The following is a 21,512-nucleotide window of genomic DNA, read 5'->3' on the forward strand; positions in this document are numbered from 1 at the left end:
GATGCGAACCCCGGGATGCGGCATTGCCGGCGTCCCCGGTATTCCCCGGTTTCCCCGGTGTTCCCGGTGTCACCGGTGTCACCGGTGTTCCCGGCGCTCCCGATGCTCCCAGTGTTACCGAGCATCCCCCGCCCCGTCGAGCCGCACACCGAGCTCCTTGGGGGCGTGGCCAGGTTATGCCCCTCCCCCTGACAGCTCCCATTGGTGGACGGTAGGTGAGGCCGCGCCCAGGGGCGGGGCCGGGGCGGGCGGGACGGCGCTGCCGGAGTGAGGGGTCGGATCGGAGCCGCGGCCGTGACCGGAGACGGCACGGGGACAGCGGGGACAGCGGGGACAGCGGGGACAGCGCCATGGCCCAGAGATACGACGTGGTCGTGATCGGGGCCGGCATCTCAGGTGGGCCAGGGGGAACGGCGCGGCCCCCGCCCTCCTCCCCCGGGCATCCCGCCGGGAGCGCCCCCGGAGCGGGGCCGGGCGGTGCGCGGGGGCGGCGATGGCGGAACCGGGGCCCCGGGGGCTTCAGGGGCGCTCCGGGAGGGACAGGAGAAATGATCCGTGTCGTGATCTCACAAACTGCTTCTTCTTGCGTTGGTTTGCTCTTGGTGCGGGTCGGGAGGGAGGCTGGAGGAAAAGTGACTTGGCAGTGGCCGCAGGTGGGGACGAGGCAGGGATGCGGGGATGCAGGCTGGGATTGGGGCATCCCGGCAAAGGTGGCGTTTTGACGTGGTTTTTTCAGGTTGCCCATGCAGCTGTGGCAGATGTTTTGTTTGGGAAAATGTTGCAGAATAAACATCTGGGAGTATCTCTAGGTTACGTTCTGCTGCTGTGAGAAGAGCTGTTCTAGAGGCAGCCCGATTCCCCAAGTGCCATGGGCTCCTCACACTTAACCAGGCAACACTTCCCAAAATACTCTTCAGATCTACTTTCATACCAGCAACTGCATCATGGGCCCCCCTTATGCTTAAAAACCCCGTTAATTAATTATTTTCATGTTACCTACAATGAAAATGTTGCTGTGTTGGAGAAAATTAGTGTTTAGGTTTAGGTCCCTAAGGTCAATTTTGTGTTGGCAGCTTTGGCCAGGTCTCAGTTTTCAGGCAATCCTTCCTTCACTAAGGATTCAGAAAAGGTGAATTTTGTGACTGTGTGACTTCAGTGATATTACAGCCATTATTGGTGTGAGTAAAGTTAGGTTTTATTAGTATTTAGAGACTTTTCCTTTGGTGTAATCTTCAGTGAATTCATGCATAAAACAGCAAATGGTTTACATAAATATGTTATTTCATCTACTAAAATAACAGTAATTGTTTAAGTAATTATTTGTATAATCTGTAGTGATGCTACAGATTATTGGTAATTTACAAATAATCTGTAGCATCACTAAACAGACAGGAAGAGTGTGGATCTAGATTTCCTTGCTGTTTAGTTTTACCAGATGTCTGGTAATTTTCCTGCTAGAATGAGACATTTGGTCTTCATCCTTAGGGTTCCTGTGATGCACAGAGTGTCCTTAGGGAATTACCACCCATTCTGTGTGCAGCTGATGGTGACATCCTCTTAATATGGCTTTTAGAGCTCTGACAAGCACTTGTTCCTTTCGGGGTGCCTCATTCCTCCAGGTCCCCAACCTGTTGCAGTGTTTCAGAAAATGTTTGAGCATTTCTGTGTGTTGTTTTACCTCACTCTTACAAAAACACTGAGTTACTTTGTAACACCTGTGCCTTGGACCAAAGCCTGGTGTGGGGATCGAAATGGAGCCAAGCAGAAAATTTCACGGTGCTCACAGTCCCTGAAAATTTGTCAGTGGCATGAAGAAAACAAATAAACATGTCAGGGCACTCCTGGGGTACAGGAACATTTTTCATGCCAATGGAAACCCCATGCCAGTGGCACAGACATTGGTGTCTGCCTGTTATGAATTAGAACAGACATCATTTTAAGAAAACAGCCATTGAAAAATAGGCAATAAATGCCTTATTTATAATGAATCAATTTTTACTCTCCGCTGCCATTCATAGCCGGGGGATTAAACTCTGATCAGCCTCTGGTCTGTTTTGCTTTTCTCACAGCTTCTCTGTTACTACCATTCCTGCACCAATATGCCTACTCCTCAGTTCTGCAAGAGGTTAGACAGTGCTGCTTTCTGGTCTTAAAAAAAAAAAAAAGTAGTCTGTATCTAGAGTTCTGCTTCTGGTGAAATACATTGTGAATCGTACTCCAGTATGGACAGGATTTCCCCTCAATCTCTCTGATTCCATCGTTGACTTGCTGTCTGTATCTCTGAAATTGAATTTGCAGTTGACTCATCTGGTGAGATTTCTGTTTCCACTCCTTCTATTGTATTTTAAATACTCACTGCCTGGTGCTTGCAGGAAGGGATAGGAAACTCTGGGATAAATTAGTTCTTTACTACAAATACGTGAAATCTGTATGAGGTATGAGCAAAGTGCTTGTTCTATTAAGTGTGAACTTCCCAGCAGTGATGCTGTGGCTTTTTAAATTATTTGTCCAGTATTTGTGAAATGAAGCTCAAATCCTGACAGGCAGCTCTGGAGTTGTCTATTCCTCAAAGCAAAGCTTGGTCCTGAGTGGCAATTTCTGAACAGTGAATTTCTGAACATGTTCTGCTCATCCCTGTTCCTGGTCTCTGCATGCACACCACAATGTGGCCATTCCAGGGACACAGAATCCCCTCTGCCTGTAGGGAACTGCAGTCTGGGGGTGGAGGGAGCTTCTGCAAAGAGTGATGTGGGGAGAAAAAGCTTTTGGAAGAAATCTCTGCTTGGGTGGCTTGTACCTCTGGGATTTTCCTGCTGTACCCCATGGAATCTCACTCAAACGGTCCAGGCTGCATCAGAAGGTGCCTTTGCACCCTGAAGAAAGGGAGCTGCAGAGGTTGGGATGGATTCCTCTTTCCACTTGGGCTTGCATGTTAAAAATGTGGATGGAGGCCAGTAAAAGCTTCAGACACATGTTTGTGTCACTCTTAATAGATAAGGTCCCCTTTAATGCAGTTAATATTGATTACAGCATTTTATACCCAAGCATATGAAATAAACTGGTGCCTGAAGTTAAAGAATTTCCCCATACCCACAGGGAGTTTTTATTTATATGGCTTGAATATTGCTCCCATTTCCTATTTATAGGGTTTTCTGCTGAAATGAAGAGTGCTATTCTGGATTGACTTTGACATGATTAATTTTACTTGATTGTGTGTTTGTTGAAACTCAGCAAGCTGATGGCACCAAATGTTGTAAGGAGGGCCTGGGTTCTCAGTCAGTCCTTGGGCACTGCTCATTAACAACTGGACAGCATTAAGTGCTCAGAGAATTTAGACAGAAACCTCAGATACTTCAGCTTGTCAGATGATTTATGTGACCTGTAATTTCTCAAAACTTTCTAACTAATTTTACTGGGGCATATTTTCATATGGATAACAAAATGTGCTATGTTGACTCCAAGGTTACCTCCCTGCCAAATCTCAAGTTGCTGCTGCAACTTCCAAAATAGGCATTAAAAAAGGCATGATTTTTCAAAATCAAAGAATATGTTTTCCCTAGACACTTAGAAATAGACAGTCAGTTTTGACCAAGATTTTCCAGCAGAAAAGAATCACAAAAAAACCACACCCTGAAAAACACACCCTGAAAATTCAAGCTTAAATAGTTCCAAATTTGGAAAGGGAAAAAGAAAAAAAGAATGTAAGCAAAATATGTTAACTTTTTTTTCATGGGATTATATTCATGTGCCAGCCTCACTTCGTGTGGAAGCCAAGTTTATCAGAAGATTGCATGGAGAATTAATAATGTTTGTCTACATAATGCAAACCAGAGAGGCAGCAGATATGGAGAAGTATGTCCAGAAGTAGAGAAGTCCAAAAAATCTTGTATGCAAATATGATTTGGAAGAAATTTCAGCACATTGTGTTACAAGTACAAAACACAAGAAAAAAACCAGACATAATTGAATCTTACACTTAAGACTATAATTTGCTGACATGGATAGTTTTTGTTTCCACAGAAAAAGATGTTTGTTTTTATCTAGAAAAGAGGAGCTTGCGTGGTTCTACAAAATCAAAGCTGAGATTTCCCAGCCATGTGCAGGGAACAGCACTGTTTTCTGCTGCACTTATGGAGGATTCCAAGGGCCACAAATCGTAGGAAAAGCTGGGATGTAAAAATAGTAGTGATTAGCCTTTATATAGAAATAAAACATATGATACATTATTAAGCCTTTTTTGTTTTTCTCTCTGTGGAAGAGCACTCTGTGTTGGCATCTCCAGCTCCACAGTGTGTGATCGACAGCCTCGCCCCTCGAGCTACCTACGCCTTGGCTTTGGGCTCTGAGTGAAAGACTGAATAATGAGCAAATGCAGATTTTCCTTGCTTGCCATCCTGGCAGCACAACTTCTGTTGTACACTGCCCTGTTTGTTTTGACAGCAGGCCAAGCTGCTGGTGGGTGGTGGTGTCAGATAAACTGTCAAACGCACAGTTGTTGGTGTGAGATAGAATCAGTCTGACCTGTGTAAATCTGGAGTAGTTTCCAATAATTTTTTTCCCTACTGTTACTTCTGTATTTACCTGGGATTTGACCTATAGGAATATAATATTTGATTCATAAAATGTATTCTCTGTTTGTCTCTTTGCATTTGCCCTGTGCTGGGTCCTATCTACCTGGTTCATTCCTTCCTTCTTTCTGGATCCAACCAGAAAGCTGTTAATGTTGTCAGTCAGGAGCAGAGATTCCTAAAGGCCATTTTTGGGGATGCAGAAATAAATAACAATGTTTCACAGAGCTCTGAGTTCCCAATGTACTCCTAGCAAGCTGTCATTATGACAAAAATTTACAGCAGGAACAAAACTCTCAGAAACCCATACAAAGTGTAATGGATGCTTTTTACAATAATTGCAAATAAGCAGAAGTACCAATTTCCATTTGCCTCCTTCTTCATAATGTGTTCTGCTGGTTTGCTGCTGAAATCTTATGAGTGTAATTTGTCCTAACAAGCTAAAGAAGTAGCCAAGTAGTTAGGACAGATCCCTAAAAATACCCTAACTAACAAAACCAGGCATGGGACAGGCATTATGTCTTTTCTGAGAATACCAGCACTGATGTTATTGGTATTTGTGGGGATGACATTGATCATAAATTAGCAGCAACATTTTTGACATTCTTGTTTAGTTGAAAGTCATCATTTAGGTAATGGTAATAAATTTAGAAATTTATTCTGGACAACACTAGCTAAAAAAAATTGTCAATAGTCATAACATGTGTGTAATTACCTTGGTTGTTTCCATTTCTAGGTGGGATCAAACTGGCATCATTTTAATGTGTAATTGGAGGAAAGATGCTTCATTTCCAACCCTGTGCTTATACTCATTAACTTTTTTCTGCCTTTGATTTGGGGGAGGGCATTACTTTGGGGAAGGAAAGTTTACTGCAAGAAGCTGTGGACATGAAAAATCACAGTGGGTGTGTGTGGAGTGATTTCATCCTTGGAATAGAATTCCCTCTTCCTGCCCACTGCATTTCTGCTAACATTGTCCATGAGAAACTGTCTTTGTGCCCTTCAGAACAAGGCTTGCATCTGTAGGAAGCATTTAGACAGTGATGCCATTGAGACCCAGTAAGTGGCTTGGTCTCATTTGGACAATGTATTCTGTAGTAGAAAATGTTTATTCTCTTTTGGTTAAGATCTTTGCTGAATCAAGTGGATATTTTTTCTCCTAGAAGGGAAAAAATACTGATGAAAAAGAGATTAAGTAGGTTTACCTGAAAAGGACAAAATACATTAACTCAATCTCCCTCCAGTGCCAAGGATTCTATGAGAAGGGACATGAAAGAAAGTATGGCAAGATAAAACATGGTTTCTGACAAGCAGAAAATTGGTGATGTTATGGTATTAGGCAACACTGAAGTAGAAATAAATGCAGACTTGTGATCCACACTGTGCATTCTTGCTTTTTTGTGTGGATTTAAGATGCTGCTACTCAATTAATAGCATTGTTGGCTTGGGGTCTTTTTATATTTTCAGTGGCAATTTAAAATCTTCAAATCCTTAGTCAGTGAAAGGAAACAGTTTTTTCCTTCTCAGCTTTCTGTGTGTTGCTGCCCATTAGTGGCTTCTCTGGTCAATCTGATGTAACTGAGCACCTTTTAATTGTATTTTAAAACTTAAATAAATGCTATGATGTACACAAAAATTCCAATCAAAGGGTAATCAGGGCTGCAGGAGAAGAATAAAGAGGTGAGGAAGGGAGAGTTTACCCCATGGTCATGGCAGAAATGTTTTGCATCACTTATTGACAGGTTTATTTTTACTTGCCAAAGGGATTTCTAGCTGGAAAAATAAGAGCTGATTTTAAGGTGATCATTACCAGGCTTATTCACTCAATTGTGGTTTTTTTTCAATTTGTGATTTTAGAAAAAGGTAGGTTTTCCATCAACGAAACAGTAAAAATAATCACAGCATTAGAATGCCATTACATTGGAACTTCAATAATGATATATTGCCAGTTCTCCTATTTTACTGATGTATATTAGAAAAATGAGCAAAAAAAGTCTCAAAATTATTTCCCCAATCAAGATCAGAAAAATGTAGGAATTTTGCAGGAAGATTTTCCCTCTTTTTCTCAGTTAAATCTTGCTAGAACACTACAGTAATGAGTTAATCATCTTTCTCACAATGTGGCTATGCCATGCTGTGTACAGTAGGGTGGATTAATAAGGGTTTTATGAAGAAATGTTCTGTATTTACAGAGCCTAGATTTTGAAAACTATAACTCTATATTGTTAGTGTACAATTTCCAATAAAGGACATTTCCAATAAAGTAACTTTTTTAAAACTCTCACTGTTTATGCTGTAGAACTAATCTCAGCTCATATGCTCTGTATAAACCCCAGTACTGAGGCAACTTGGAATTATTCTCATAAATCTATGCTTATAAACACTTCTCTAAAAAACAGAGAACCATTACAGGACTCCTCTGGAATCAAGTTCAAGTCTCTTAGGTCCCAGTGTTGTTCACTACCTACGGAGTTGAACTTTTCTTTCCTGTGAAGTAGAGATGGGCTTTGTTGTATTACAAAACTCAGTATTGTTCAGTGTCCTTATGTTTCAGTCATGGGGTGTTTCTTGTAGTCTGCTGGTTGGCATCAATTCATCTTAGTTTCTTTTCACTTCTTTTTCTTTTTTTTTTTTCCCTGTATATCCATGTTTTGATGCACTTCAAAGGGCTTTGCTTGTGGTAGCATTATGACAATTTTCTGGCATGAAAGCAGCCACAGTATGATCTGTAGCAGCAGCAATTCTGAGTCCTTAATAGCGCTGCAGAATCAATAGGAACAGAGCTTTCCTGCCTGGCATCTTCAGAGGAGGGGAGCTGCTTGTGAGATTTCCATAGAAACCCTTGTGGAGGATGTCTGGCCTTGTTTGTTCTCATTTTACAATAAGTGAATTTCCAGAGCAGACACTACGAATGAGCCGTGGTTTTGGCAGGCTCCTTCTGCCTTGCTGAGGCAAGTGGTGTATTTCTAATTCATGGCATTAGGGGATATCTGGAAGGAGTTTTTCCAGTGATTTGGGGTGGTTTTCAGCTTTATCTCAGGGCTGCACTGGGGGAGGTGGAGGTGACACAGCCACAGGCTGAGCTGTGGCAGGGGTGTCTGCACAGAGTCACAGCAGCAGGCACTGGAGAGTTGTCATTGCCTGGTCTGTGCACTGAGCCCAGTGCTCCATTTGGCCTGGAATAATGTGCCTGTAGGGAATGGTTTGCCTTGGAAGGGACCTTAAAGCCCATCTCATTCCACCCCCTGCCATGGGCAGCAGCACCTCCCGAAGCCCCATCCAGCCTGGCCTGGAGCACTTCCAGGGATGGGGCATCCACAGCTTCTTCCCTGCCCCTTGGGAGCTGCTGAAGCTCACAATGTACTCTGGGATGGAGATGATGTAGAGGAAGTGGGAGGATAGCTCCATGCAGCCTGAGGGCAGCTGAGCAGGCAGGGATGAGGCAAGGAGCAGGAAAGGAGAAGGTCTCATTCCTTCCTCTCTCATTCTTATCCCATCAATCAAATGGTCACTCTCTGGTGTCCAGTCCTGTCCAGGATACTGGAACAGCAACAAAAGTCTTGAAAACTCAAGTTATGGAGAAGATGAACTGTAAATATGCAGTCAATTTAGAGGTTATTTGTGTATAAAAAGCACAGAGGCTTCATGACCTGTAGCGTGCTTCAGATGAACCTGTGGAAGCACCTGGACCCGGTGCACTTGAGTGTGACCAGGATGGAGCTAAAGAGGTGGGTCCAACAGAAAGAGATAGAGGCACAGACATGGAGATGCTGTGTGTGGGTGTTGTTCCTAGCCTTTTGTTTTAAAAGAAAATAGTTTCCATGCTTTGAGCTAGTAAATGTGTAGTAGTAATCTTAAATAAACATATTTTGTGTTGTTTATACTTGTGAGTCATGCCCTCTCCCAGTTCCCAGTAAGCCATTTCTGTCTTAATTTATTTCTTGCTGTTTCCCAGTTTATGAAATTCCAAAGCCTTTTTTTTGTTTTTGGACCAGTTTCTCAGATGACCATTGGGTTAAAAAGCAATGAAGCTTAACCACTTGTAAGTCTGGAGAACAAGTACAGTTTAACAGGCAAACAGGTTGGAGACCCTCAGTCACATTACAACACATTCTTCATCCCTTAGCAGCCCTTCTGTATTTGGATAATTAAGCTATAATCCAGCAGTGAGCTTAACTTCCAACTCAGTCCAGTGTGACCATTATTCTTCCTAAACAACTGTGGCAGGAATAGAGCAGTTATATTCAGTATAAAATTAAGGTCTTAAGCACCAAAGATTGCATTTAATTTTTTTTCATACATAAAACAGACTTCTTCATACATAAAACAGGCTTCATGTTCAATTTTTTCAAGGCATGTGTGTCTACAGTAAACTTTCTTACAAAAGAATTACCCACTCGTGTCTGAGTGTCCAGTGGTATTTATACAGAATAAAGAATTCAGCCTTTTATTTTATACATGTAGGATATCCACTATGATATGACAAAACCTGCTGTATCTCTTGAAATCTCATTTTTCTGAATATAAAAAAATTATGTATTTGTAAGAAAATATTGCATTTTGTGGTTTCAGCATTGTAGATTTGTGTCTTCTACATTTATGTTGGGGACGAAGAGAAACCATCACTCAATGATTAAAGAATTAGCTGGGAAAAAATTGTTTCTAGAGTTTCATGGAGGGAAAAAATTATCACTGAAATAAATTAGATCAATTTTTAATATATCCACTCCACTGAAAAATGGCTTGCAATTAAAAAAAATTAGAATGTTAAATAGATGGAAGAATTAAGTATACTTCTGCTCCAGCAGCAATCTAAAGAATATGGTGCAAGGGTATCAAGTTACTTTTAGATGAGTATGAAAATTATATGTATAATTTCCGCCTATGTAAGACATTTGAACTTCCTCAGTTCTGGTTTCCAGTGAATGGTGTTCCACTTTCCCATTAAAAGATTCTATGCCTAGGAGTTTATGGTCAATTCTGCATTGCCCTTAGAATAAAGGAGTGCATTTAACTCTTCCCAGAATGATTCCTCTCCCCTGGTCTTTTCAGACGTGCCTTCTTTGTAAGGCTCACAAAAAGTTGATTTTAATCACATTTCAAGGCAGTGTAATAAACATGAGGGTAATATTGTTACTCCTGCCTGCAGGATATCTTGGAAGTGCTGATCAATAGGGCTGCCTTTTGTGTACTCAAGGAGGGGAAACAACTCCCAAGAAACAATGTTTCAGTGCCAAATTGGCCTGCAGGGCAGTGGCATAATCTGATTTCACCAACTCATGATTGCTTTTTACAATTTCAGCTCCCATCTGTCAGGAGCAGAGAGGTCCCCTGTCCTATTGAATTTTCAGTTGTCTCTGGTGGCTCCATCACAAAGTCCCATAATTAGATGATTTTTGCTGAGACCATAATTCCACTTATAAAGTATCTACATGCAGCCTGTTTGATTGTCATGGTCAAACCCCATTGCTGAAAATGAATCCTGACAGTGAAGCAGACTTCCCTTCTGCATGTGGATGAGGCCAAGGGACAGGAGAGGAGCAGAGCTGATGTGGGAGAGGAGCATTTTTTATGTCACTGAAGCACTGCAAGGCCCCCAAGATGGGTGCTGCCTTTCCATAGGCTGCACAAATCAAGAGTAGGATGTGTGTCTGTCCCTTAATAATTGAAGTTCTGCTGCTTTTGAAAGGCCAAAATGCAAACCCAAGGAGGAAACTTCAGTCTGTGAGTGCTGTGGGTGGTCATAACATGCAACTAAGCAGCAGCTACATGATTTCTGTGATGAGATACCATGCAAAGCTCGTAGATTCTCTCAGGGAGTTTTGAGAGCAATCTACTGAAATCTCTGACCTTGAAGCTTTGGTTCAGTTTTTGACCATGAATGTGGCTGATTGCTGCTGCTGGCTTTAATGCACTTTCTCTTTTTTTGCTAGGTTTGTCAGCTGCCAAATTGCTGTCTGAGGCTGGGGTCAGCGTGGTGGTCCTTGAGGCCCGGGACAGAGTGGGAGGCAGGACATTCACTATCAGGGTAAGTGCTCCATGAGGTGTGGACTCCCTCCTGTGCTGGTCTACAGTGGGATAGATGTCACTCCTGTTATTTTGACCCAGGGAACTGCAATTATTTTGATCCAGGGAACTACAGCTTCAGCTCAATCCCTCAGAAGGTGACAGAACAACTAATCCAAAAGCCATCAGTCAGCATGTGCTCACCAAGAAGAATCCCTGCTTGGCCAACCTTCTAAGGTGCAGTGACTGGCTTAGAAGATGAGGGAAAAATGAATATTGTCTACCTAGTCTTCAATAATGTGTTGAAAACCATCATCTGGGACCAGGAGTGTCAGGGCATTTCCGCTGTTTTTTCCATCTCTCTTTGCATACTGTAACAGGCATGAAAACTTAGAGCCCTCTAAGAAGCAGCCTGAGCAGGACCAGACATCATTATGGCTCAGACATATCTTTTAAAATGTCTTAAAATTATCTGAAATAACACTCCTCCTTGTAAAAATGAAATGCATCTTGATTTCCATTAGAAAAAAAAAAAAAGAAAGAAATGAAGAGTCACTTGTGGCACAGGGTAATGTAATACAGACATTAGCTCTACTTCCCACCCTGGAATTGAGAGAGGTGTAAATTATGTCAGATGCCATTGCTGGGGAACCAGAGATAAACAGTGGTGTTCCAGCAGAAATCATTGTGTGTGAAACATGGAGCATAAACACCATCCTTCTGTGACACTGAGAGTGCCAGGCTTAAAATACTCCCTGTAAACAGTGTTTAAGAGTTACTGTCTTGGGAGATCAGCCTGCTGTGATGGTGTGCACCCCTGAAACCTTCTGCTTTCTTCCCACTTCCCAAGTGAGTGTGGTGCTGGTCTGGGGGGTGCATGGAGCACCTTTCATGGCAAGCATGGCTGGGGATCCCTGCCCAGACAGCAGCAGGCTGGAGCCAAGGGCTGCAGTGCTGGAAAGGAGATGAATCTCCTGGAAAACTGCAGTGCAGTGCTCAGCACCTGCAGCACTAAGTCTAAGCAAGTATCTAGAGAGAGAAAACAAGGCTTGGTGCTGGAGGTGGTTTCAGCTGCAGAAATGTTTTGCAATGACAAGAAAAGTAATGTGAATTTCTTGAACATCTCCAGGGGTGGTGACTCCAGCCCCTCCCTGTGCAGCCCATTTCCGTGCTCGACAACCTTTCCCATGAACAAATCCCCCCTGAATATCATACACATACATTCCATGCACATTCAGTATGGAATAATTCTTTCTGCTTCTAGATGTCTGTCTTGAGGAGCTTCCTGCACAGGAATCCTTTCTGATGCCTGTATTCTTTTTCCCAGAATGATAAAGTGAATTATGTAGATGTTGGTGGATCTTACGTGGGACCTACCCAAAACCGGATTCTGCGACTGGCAAAGGAGCTGGGGGTGGAGAACTATAAAGTGTATGTTGAGGGCCACATGTTCCATCACAAAGGGGTAAGTATTGCCTATTGCAAATATTGTAAGTATATTGCATTTCCATGCTGAAGTACCCAAAGGTGGCACTGAAACCTGGAAATTACTAACAATCATCAAAAGGTTTCATTTAAAACTTACCCTTAGTAATCCAGATAGCACCTGCTTGAAGTGTTGTTATTCTGTTTTAACTTGTTGAGAGTGCAAAAAATGGTTCTTTTTTTCTTTTTGAAAGTGTTCAAAAAATGCAGCTGACAGCAGCTAAAAAACCTGGGATGGATTTGGCACGTTGTCTTTGAACATACCCTCCAAAGAATTTTTGCCTGAAATTCAGGAAATACTTGTTCAGAAATAAAAGCCAAATTTAAATTTAAAAAATAATTGTATTGATGGATAGTATTGAATGAGGATACTGGACAATAGTATTATGGAACCAGCCTGGGAGTAGGATAATATATTTTGCCCACATGACTGGATTCACGTGAGATCTCTCCCAGCCTCATAGAGTGGGATTCATCTCACAAATGGGTGTTTGGAAGTTAATCATCCAATCTGAGACTCTGAGCTTCCCTCTCTAGCTAATGGTGCCCTTCCCAAAAGTCACCAAAATGTCACCTCTGAGATGTGGGGCAGCAGGAGTCCAGGTGGCCACTCTTGAGCAAGTCCTGTTGTGGCTAAAATGAACAGCAATGAAACCTGTCCTCAGGGCAGATTTCCAGCCCTTGTGCCAGATCTTTAGCCCACTGATTTTTTTGCACAAGTCCTACCCAGGACCTGCTGCCAAAACCAGTGCAGGGTGAGAGCAGCAGGGAGGAGGACAAAGAAAGGCCTAAGATTCATTGGTGTGAGATGTGTCTGTCTGTATCCATAACTCAAAGTATTATTTTAATTTGAAAAGACCATCACTTTCAATTTCTTAAAAAATATTCTTTAGTTTTGGCACTTAACAGACTCTGGCAGAACCAGACTTGAAGCCTGTATGAGTCACAGTTGACATACTTGATACAGACAAGCCATGCTATGTGATGGATCCTTAATTGGTTTCGTTTCTATTACCTTCTCGATTTTTTTTCCTAAGAATTAGAGCAATGTGTTCATGCTGCAAAGTTTTACCATCTGGTTCTGCAGGCACTCCTTATTGGGCAGATTGATGCCATGCTCATAAAACAGTCACATCTTAAATAATTGCACAGCCACTCCATAATGCTAAAAAACTTACTTGTCACCCCCTCATGCAAAATTGATGTAATTCTACAGCAAGAGGGATGGGCTGGTTTGTACCAGCAGAGTGTTTGTCCCACTCTAATTTAAGCTCAGGCATGAATATCTCAGCATCCTAAAAGGCACTTATCTTCTTTATGTTAAATAAAAGGCTCTAATGGGGTACATTACTTCGAGCCCTTAATCCATTTTGACACCAAAGCTGCAGCTTTTTATTGTCCCACATTTCATTATGCACGTCCCTGCTAATGACCATGTAATTTTGTGTGTTTTCTTTGAAGTGAAAGCATATTTCTAAGCAAGAGGCAGCATTATGAGCTATTCAGCTGGATCACAGGCTGTGGATCAGTTCTGGATTTGTCATTGTGGTCCTGCTGAGCTAATCAGGGTCCCAAGGGAGCTGTAATTGTTGGACCAGGGTGACGGCAAAGGGGCTTTAAGGTATCCCAGATTTAAGCACTGGATGAATAATAATGATGCTTTTCTTCCTGTAGGTCTCATTTGTCTCACATCTTCTTCCCATGAATTGTAGCCCTTTTCTGTAATTTTCTTTTCCTAAGGTTTTCCACAGCTTTTTCTCCTTTCTTTTTCCTCGAGACACTGTGCAGTCACCGTGCCCTTTGATTTAGGGATGTGTGGTTGAACCCTCTCTTATATCCCCCTTCTAGAGGAAGCTTTTTAAACTCCATCTGTGCAGTCCTGGCTGTTGGCTGGGCTGCTCAGTGCCCAGGGCTTTTTTACCTGCCTCTCTTTTACCTGCCTGCTGCACACTGTTGCCAGGCTGGATGCTGAGGTGCAGGTAGGGGTTTGTGCTCTCCCAGCTGCAGATGCATCCCTCACATTCATCAGAGATGCTCCAGGAACACCAGCACAAATTACACAATACCACACAGCACCAAGTGGTACTTCCTAGATGGCAGAAAGTGTGAGCAAAGGGATTATTAGATATTAAAGGATCATCTCAAACAGAAATTAAATATTAATCTGAAATATGGGTTTTTTTCAGCTTATTGGGCTGATATACCATCAGCCATGGGCCACCTGCAGGCCTTGGAAGGTCTGATTAAATCTTCTCCCCTTGTGTCTCAGCTCTCTGGTGTTTGTCTGGTGGCTGTCCAGGAGTGTGGAGCCAGGGCCAGACAGGAAGGTCTCCTCCCAAGAGCTTTCTCCAAAGCCTGCAATGTTGTGTGGTTTTGTCAGAGGGGAGAGGAAGTTTTGAGCAGTGACTAAGCACAGCTTTAGCTGTGTTTGTGACATCTGTATGTAATCTCCAGCACCCTTAGATTAAGAGATTTTTGGTCTTTTCTTTACCTTAACCATCAGTTCAGCTTGGCTTTTTCTGAAGATTTCCAGGATACTGCTTGGATTGAGCTGGGAGAAAGTGGGAAAATGGTTTATCCGAGCAGCGGAAGCAGCCAAGAGAAAGTGAAAATCCCCAGAGGGATTTAATGAGCTTCTTTTCTCTGACAGGAATTTTTCCCATATCTGTGTGGAAAAATTCCACATACTGCAAGCTTTAATAACCAAATTGCTTCATTGGTGCAGGTTTCCTTTGTAGTTATGGTTTCTTTGAAAATCCAAATATGTAACTATTGTTTATCTTTTTTTATATTTTTTTAAAATTTATTTGTTCTTTCTTTCCCATCAGTTGGCATGGTAACATGGACTCCTTTAATGTCAGTCAGGATTTTTTTTTGGTATCCTGTCCTTGCAAATCTGTAACTTAAAACTTAAGTGTTTGTTATGAGCCCTCTTTCCAGCTAAATTTCTCTGTATCTACTGTCCCATAGTTCAGCAAGAATGCTTTTGGGCTGAGAAAGGGCAGATGTGCTGGATTCTCCCTTCCCTGAGCTGGCAGACAGCTTTTTGTTTTTCAACAGAGGTCCTTGAAGCTCAGTTTTCACCTTTTTTAGTAGAAGACCCTAGAAAGTAAAGGCATTGGGCCTTGGTGTGGTATTAACCTTCTCTACAACTGCACTCCTCCCATATCTGGCAGCAGCACACAGCTCCAGGACATATAATATTACTTAATAAAGAATTATGATTTTCAGAGAGGGGAACTTGATAAAATATGAGGATTTCTATACAGTGCTTCAGCTTAGCCCTCCAGTCCTTTCTTTCCTTCACCCTGCCTTTAGATTAGGAGCCCAGGGTGCAGCAGGTGGCTCTGTGACTGAGACTCTGCCCATCACCACAAACTTGCTGCTCAGACAGGGATCAGACAGCCCCAGGCCCAGCACTGCTCCCAGGGCTAGACCTGCTGGAGGTGGGATCAGGGAAGGATTCTCCCCTGAGGGATCTCACCCTGGGGAGCTGCTGCTCTGTGCTGGGCACAGCCCCAGGCAATCCCAGCTCCTGCTCTGGGGTGTGGGAGGTGTTCCTCCTGTGCTTCCTGATGTGTGTCCTGTCCCTGGCACAGCAGGCAGGAGACAGACCTGCCTCTCTCAAGTCTGGCAAAATTGTCTGCTCCTCTGGCACAATTAGAAACTTGGGGTGGTGTCACAGCTTGGGGCTAATTCCTGTAGTTTTGGCTGCAAGCCCCAGCACAGCCCTGGGCAGGGAAGGGACCTTGCAGAGCTCTTCTCTCACTGCCTTCTTTCTGACCACTGAGGGAAGGTGCTTGAGGATCTTGTTTTCTTTGGATTGGTGTGGGGTAACTAATCCAAGCAGGCAGCAGGACTCAGATCTGAGGCCTGCAGGAAGCCACTTGACATAGCAGGAAATGAAAAAAAGAGTTAGATAAACTCTGTGGGTCAGTCAGGCAGCCATGTGTTAGCATGGGAGCTGAGCCAGTAGGTTATTTGCTTTTCAGTTAAGAAAACAGTAGTTCTGAAAATAATATAGGCAGTATTATTTTCCATAATAATAATAATAATATTGCAAGACCTCCCCTGTTTGCAGTGAGCTCCTCTGTGAAACTTGCAGCTAGAGCTCTTCTGCCTAGCAGGGAGACAGTATTAAAACCAAATTAATAACTTACCAGCCCAGCTCACTGGGGCTGGATTTACTCCCTGCTGTGGAGACACTTGTGCCAGAGAGAAAGCTGGAGAACTGATGTGTCTGAGGCTGTTGGGCTCGTGCTGCCTGATGGGAAATGGGAATTTCTCGCCTGGAATTTGCTAGAGTTGGCTTTCCTCTGATCTCATCTCTGATAGGTACAGCCCCACCACACAGGGGTCACTGTGGGAATTATTTCAGCCTCTCTGAATTCAGTCTTTTCCTCTTCCAGGTCTGTTAGCACTGTTGTGTTTTTCCAGCTTTTCCTGCCATTGGGCTCCAGTCTTACTGAAGCTGTAGGTTTTTTTGCATGCAGAAGAGAGCAACAAGTAACAAAACTTCGGATTTTTAAAATTATCAGTTGGCTTTTCGTAGTTCTCAGGGGATAAAACATGTATTCCCATTGATCTCCCTGGGCTATGCCATTGACCAAAGATGTTTGAAGCTAAGTGAGCTAAGGATAGGAGAGCTGTTTGCAAGTTACATCCCTCTGTACAAGCACAGTCAGTCCTCAGAAAGACTTTTGGAAAGAGATTTTCACTGAACAGTGAAAAACTGGGAACTTTTTGCTGCTACTCCTGATTGCAAGAGGCTTATCTTTTCCCTTTGCCCCCCTGCAATATCAACAGGACAGAAGGGCAGGAACAGCTTCTCCTCACCCTGATTTGGGTGGCCTGACAGGATTGCACCCTATCTCTGCTGAAGGGCAGAATTATTGGGGTTAAAGCATGTCAAGGAAGTAATGTGGATGGCACCTGTGTTCCCAACCAGAATAAAAAGACTAGCAATAAATGAATTTTGAGAAGCAGTGTTTGATGATCTTTTAGAAAAGCAAAATGTGGAGCAATAAGAATAAAATTATTATTAGCTTGTTACTGCTTGGAATCAGTATTTCCTAGTTTGATACAGCTTTAGCTGATGACAGTAAAAGCTGTAGGATGCAGTATATCCCTTTGCATGCACTGTTTGGCCCTCTTTTCTGTGGCTGAACACAGTGCTGCAGCCTGGCACTGAGAAATTGTCCTCAAGGGAAAGGAGGAGCCAGTGTCATTTGGAGGATTCCCTGCTGGGAGTTCACAGGAGCATTTACTCTGCTCTTGCCATGGCAGAAATGTTTTGCATGCAGGTGTGCACCTGGGGAAGGATGGAGCAGCATCCCCCCAGCCACCTTCCTTCAGTGTAACCCTGAAAAAGAACAAAATAGGCATAAAAGAGAGAAAAAAGTGTGTGGTATGTGGCACTCACATTCTCTGAAAAAATCCCTTCGCCCAGGATTTTTCTCCTGGGAAGCTGAGAAGCCTCAGAGAAAAAGGAAAACAATTCTTATTGGCTTCTCCTGTGTTGTGCTCATGTGGAATGTGTTTGGAGATTGTTTACCCACAGGTGATTGTTTCACTGGATTCTGCTGTGAGTTGTTTTGTCTCTTTGGCCAATCAGGGCCAAGCTGTGTCGGGACTCTGGAAAGGGTCACGAGTTTTCATTATCATCTTTTTAGCATTGAGTAAGTATCCTTTGTGCATTCTTTAGTATAGTATAGTATTCTTTCATATAATATGGTATTATAAAGTAATAAATGAGCCTTCTGAGAACATGGAGTCAGATGCATCATTCCTCCCTGCCACAGGGATCCCTGCAAATACAATAGTGGGACACAAGATTGAGATTACATACCCAGAAATCCAGAGGTAACCAACCACTTCCTGGTGACTTGAAAGCACAACATTTGTTGGAAATAAAAAAAAAAAAAACAAAACCAAAAACCTAAAATATTAAACTTGTAGATCTCAGGCTGAACTAATTGCTGAGATCACCAGCTGGTGCTTTGCTTGGCCCAGAGCAGATATTGCTGAGTCTGGATGGAATAGGAGAGTGGCTTTGCTGCTGCCCTCACTGAAGATGATGAAGAGGAAGAGCACAGAGTGACCTGATGGGCTCCAGAGGAGACAGCACCAGGCACTCTCAGCCAGGGCTTGCTGTGGTCCCTCACACACATACATTTGCCCCCCCCTACTGTTCCTATCCTGGGGGCTGACAAAAGTTCACCAAAGTGTAGGAATTTCAGTGTTTCACTGCTTTTTTCAAGTCTGAAAGCTCACTATGATCACTGAGTTTTGCCTTGCACTCTTTATCTTTGTTATGATCTTTGCAGAGAAAGATGTTCTGCAGAACACCAGAAACCCAAATGTATTTGCACACAAATACACAATTATCAGTGGGGAAGATCAATCAATTCTCTCCCAGCAAGTGTGAGGGAGGTGTGTTTGGCTCCTGCTCTGTGTCTCTGTCCCTGGGTCCCCATTTCCTGTGTCTGAAGCACTGCAGCCTCTCTCTTGGCCTGTGACTCCCCCCTGCCAGGTGTGATGGGCTGACACGGGCTCCATGCCACTGACAAGCAGGTTGCAAATTGCTTTAGCACCACAGCTCCTGCCTGTCAAGGTCAGAGTGTTCATCCTCACACAAACTTCTGACACAGCTGGAAGGGCAGAGAAGAGAGGTCTGATGAGAAATTCACCTTTGACTTACCTGGGGGAAGGGTCAAAGCAAATTAATAAGAGAAAATGCTACCTGCTCATCCAGTCCTGTTTCAGATTAAAGTTATGGCAGAGAAGCAGCTGCTGCTAGATTGTTTCTCTTATCATTATATCACAGGATTATCTGAAACAGTTTCAGATAATGACAGTTTCAGCCACTGCTGCAACTCTGTGTCACACACAGTGTAAGTACTGACACCACTTTTGCAAGTGTACAGTATTTTTCTTCCTGCAGCCAAAAACTTCTTGTTCAGACTTTTTTTTATAGGCTAGGTTTCTTCCATGGAATAACAAAGAGGTATGTTTGCTTTTAAAGTGAGGTGTACCATAAAGGTGCCTAAATGGTTTGAAATGCATTCAATTTTAGACCCACACAAATTTCAGGATGCACATTTCAGCAGCAGGCAAATAGAAGATTAATTTAAATGTAACAATGAAGGATGCTCAGGAAGAAGGAATGTTACCCCTTTGGCCATGGCCTGAGTATCCTTAGCCCAGAATTTGACAACTTGCTCAGACCAAATGTAGCCCTCCCCACCCCTTCAGAACAGTAAGAATAAAAAGGTGTTATTGTCCTTTTCAATGTCAGTTCAGCTGTTTTTATCTCTCCTGTTTAGCAACATGCATTCCATTGCTTGCATTCATATGCAGAGAAAAAAAAGAAAAACTCCAAAACCCAGCCAGGTGTTTGGGGCAAAAGCCCAAACATGCTAACTCTGAGAATTTTGTTTTCCTGGGATATGAAGATCTGTTCTGTTGTATTTCAGTTGTTTGTGGTTTTATGTGCATTTCAGGGAAAGTCACAAAATTTCAGGGAAATTTGCCCTTCAACATGGAATCCCTTGGTTTTCCTGGATTACAATAACTTCTGGAGAACTGTGGACAAGATGGGAAAAGAGGTAGGCTGTCAAAATTCTGTGTTTCCTACAATGTTCCATGAATAAATTAAGGGCTTTTTTGTTTTGTTTCTGGCAGGGTTTTTTATTGCTTCTTTAATATATTTAAAAAAAACCCCTCAACTACAGAACAAAACAGAAAGGAAGCATCCATCAGAAAGATTTCTATGTTGCCCAGGAACTGTCAGAAATAATAGATTTTCCTCACTGAGAGTGGGGTGGATTTTTAAAGGCCCCTTCCAGCCCAAACTATTCTATGATTCTATGAGAGGAGACGAAAAGATCTGGAGGTGTCTAAGATATCTGAAAAAATGAGGTTGAACTCAGTGTAAGTATTTTCTCATGACAGAAAAAAATATTCCATAAACTGGGAGATTAGAAGGGTTTTTTTCCCCCCTTCCCTCATGACAGCATTTTGAGTAAAGTTGTTTTTGGTTTGTTTGGTTGTGGGTTTTTTTGGGGTTTTTTTTTGGTTTTTTTTGTTTGTTTGTTTGTTTTGGGGTTTTTTTTGTTTTTTTTTTTGTAGCTGCTTAAGCTGGGCTCCAGTTTGACTTCACAGTAACTTTATTTTTAAAGTTCAAAATATAAGCAGTACAACTGCAGCCCCTGGAGCATTATACTCTCTTTCAAATATTCATCAGTTTCTATATAATCTAGCAACAAACCAAGGGCTTTACCTTATCAGAATCTTCTAGCATAACTCACTGTACTCCTGCAAATTCCACTGGTTTTATGTGGTTTTGCAGAATCAAATTTATGTATTATGATACACATTTTTTTTGGCCAATAGTACATTTGTAAAAGATTTAGGGATATGGTGGTATGCTCCACATCATGTTACTTACATGCAAAGAAGTATTCTTAAGAATTTAACTGCCTAAAATATTTCAGAAGTATCTAGACATTTTTTCTTACTCTGCAATTAGCAGAGAGACATAGAGGCCTTTGGGTGTTTATCTTGGAACTGACTGGAAAAAGAACTTTTCCCTCAATTTCTAGAGGACACCAAGGCAACTAAATTGGAATTGCTTCTGGACAGCTAAAAGCCAGATGAGTCCCAGCACAAGGATATGGTTCACTGGTCAGCCAAAGACAGATTTGGTGGTCATGGTAGGATTCATGCCCAAAGGCATGAATGGAAACTGTTCAATTTAGTGAATTTAACCAAATTTATATCCATGTGCAGGGGGAAAAAAGTAACTCTTGGCCAACATTTCAATTAAATCTGTGCTACTATCTAGCTCACAGGCAATGGGGAAGTACTGAATAATTTCTTGGCTATTCCACCTCTGTCTCCAGATTCCTGTTGATGCACCATGGGATGCTCCACATGCTGAAGAATGGGACAAAATGACCATGAAAGAGCTGATAAATAAGATTTGCTGGACCAAGTACGTAAATCTTTACCTGCTTTGAAATTCCAGCTGTGGAATGATAGTGGCTTTTTGGGCAGATTCTGTGGGACAGCTGAGGACAGATCAGGAGGTGTTTGAATGGCCTTTGGTTGGCTGGCAGGTGGCATCAAAGGTGCTGGAGGAGCATGGGGTTTGCTTCAGCAGGTCCCTGCTGTGGTGGCATGGGCTCTTCCCACCATCCTTTCACTTCCAACCATTGGATCCTTGAACTCCAGCCAGCTCTTCTGTGGCTCTTTGCCTTACAGTGGAGTTTTCCATGTAACACTGACATTCAGAGCCTCAAGGAGGATGAAATCTGCCCTTCCAAATTCCAGGGCTGCAATTCTGCTGTTCACCATCCTCCTCTCAGAATCTTAAACTCCACAATCTCATGGCCTCTGCAGCCAAGGCTGCCCTTCACCTTTGCATCATCCCACAGGTCCTCCTTGTGTGTG

The 21,512-nt window shown here is 42.7% G+C and overlaps 1 protein-coding gene across 1 annotated transcript in view; it reads left to right on the forward strand.

Annotated features, from left to right (window-relative positions):
• Nucleotides 1-258: 258 nt before the first annotated feature.
• The window catches only part of LOC132324043 (amine oxidase [flavin-containing] A-like), a 34,676-nt gene continuing 13,422 nt past the window's right edge, over nt 259-21,512 (forward strand). Inside the window, exons 1-5 of the mRNA XM_059840002.1 lie at nt 259-396; nt 10,502-10,596; nt 11,902-12,039; nt 19,562-19,666; nt 20,963-21,054. Coding sequence (XP_059695985.1) covers nt 351-396; nt 10,502-10,596; nt 11,902-12,039; nt 19,562-19,666; nt 20,963-21,054 — 476 coding nt within the window. The 5' untranslated portion in view covers nt 259-350. The remainder of the gene's footprint in view (nt 397-10,501; nt 10,597-11,901; nt 12,040-19,561; nt 19,667-20,962; nt 21,055-21,512) is intronic.

The sequence above is a fragment of the Haemorhous mexicanus genome, chromosome 2 (genome assembly GCF_027477595.1).
Source record: "Haemorhous mexicanus isolate bHaeMex1 chromosome 2, bHaeMex1.pri, whole genome shotgun sequence".
Lineage (NCBI taxonomy): Eukaryota > Metazoa > Chordata > Aves > Passeriformes > Fringillidae > Haemorhous > Haemorhous mexicanus.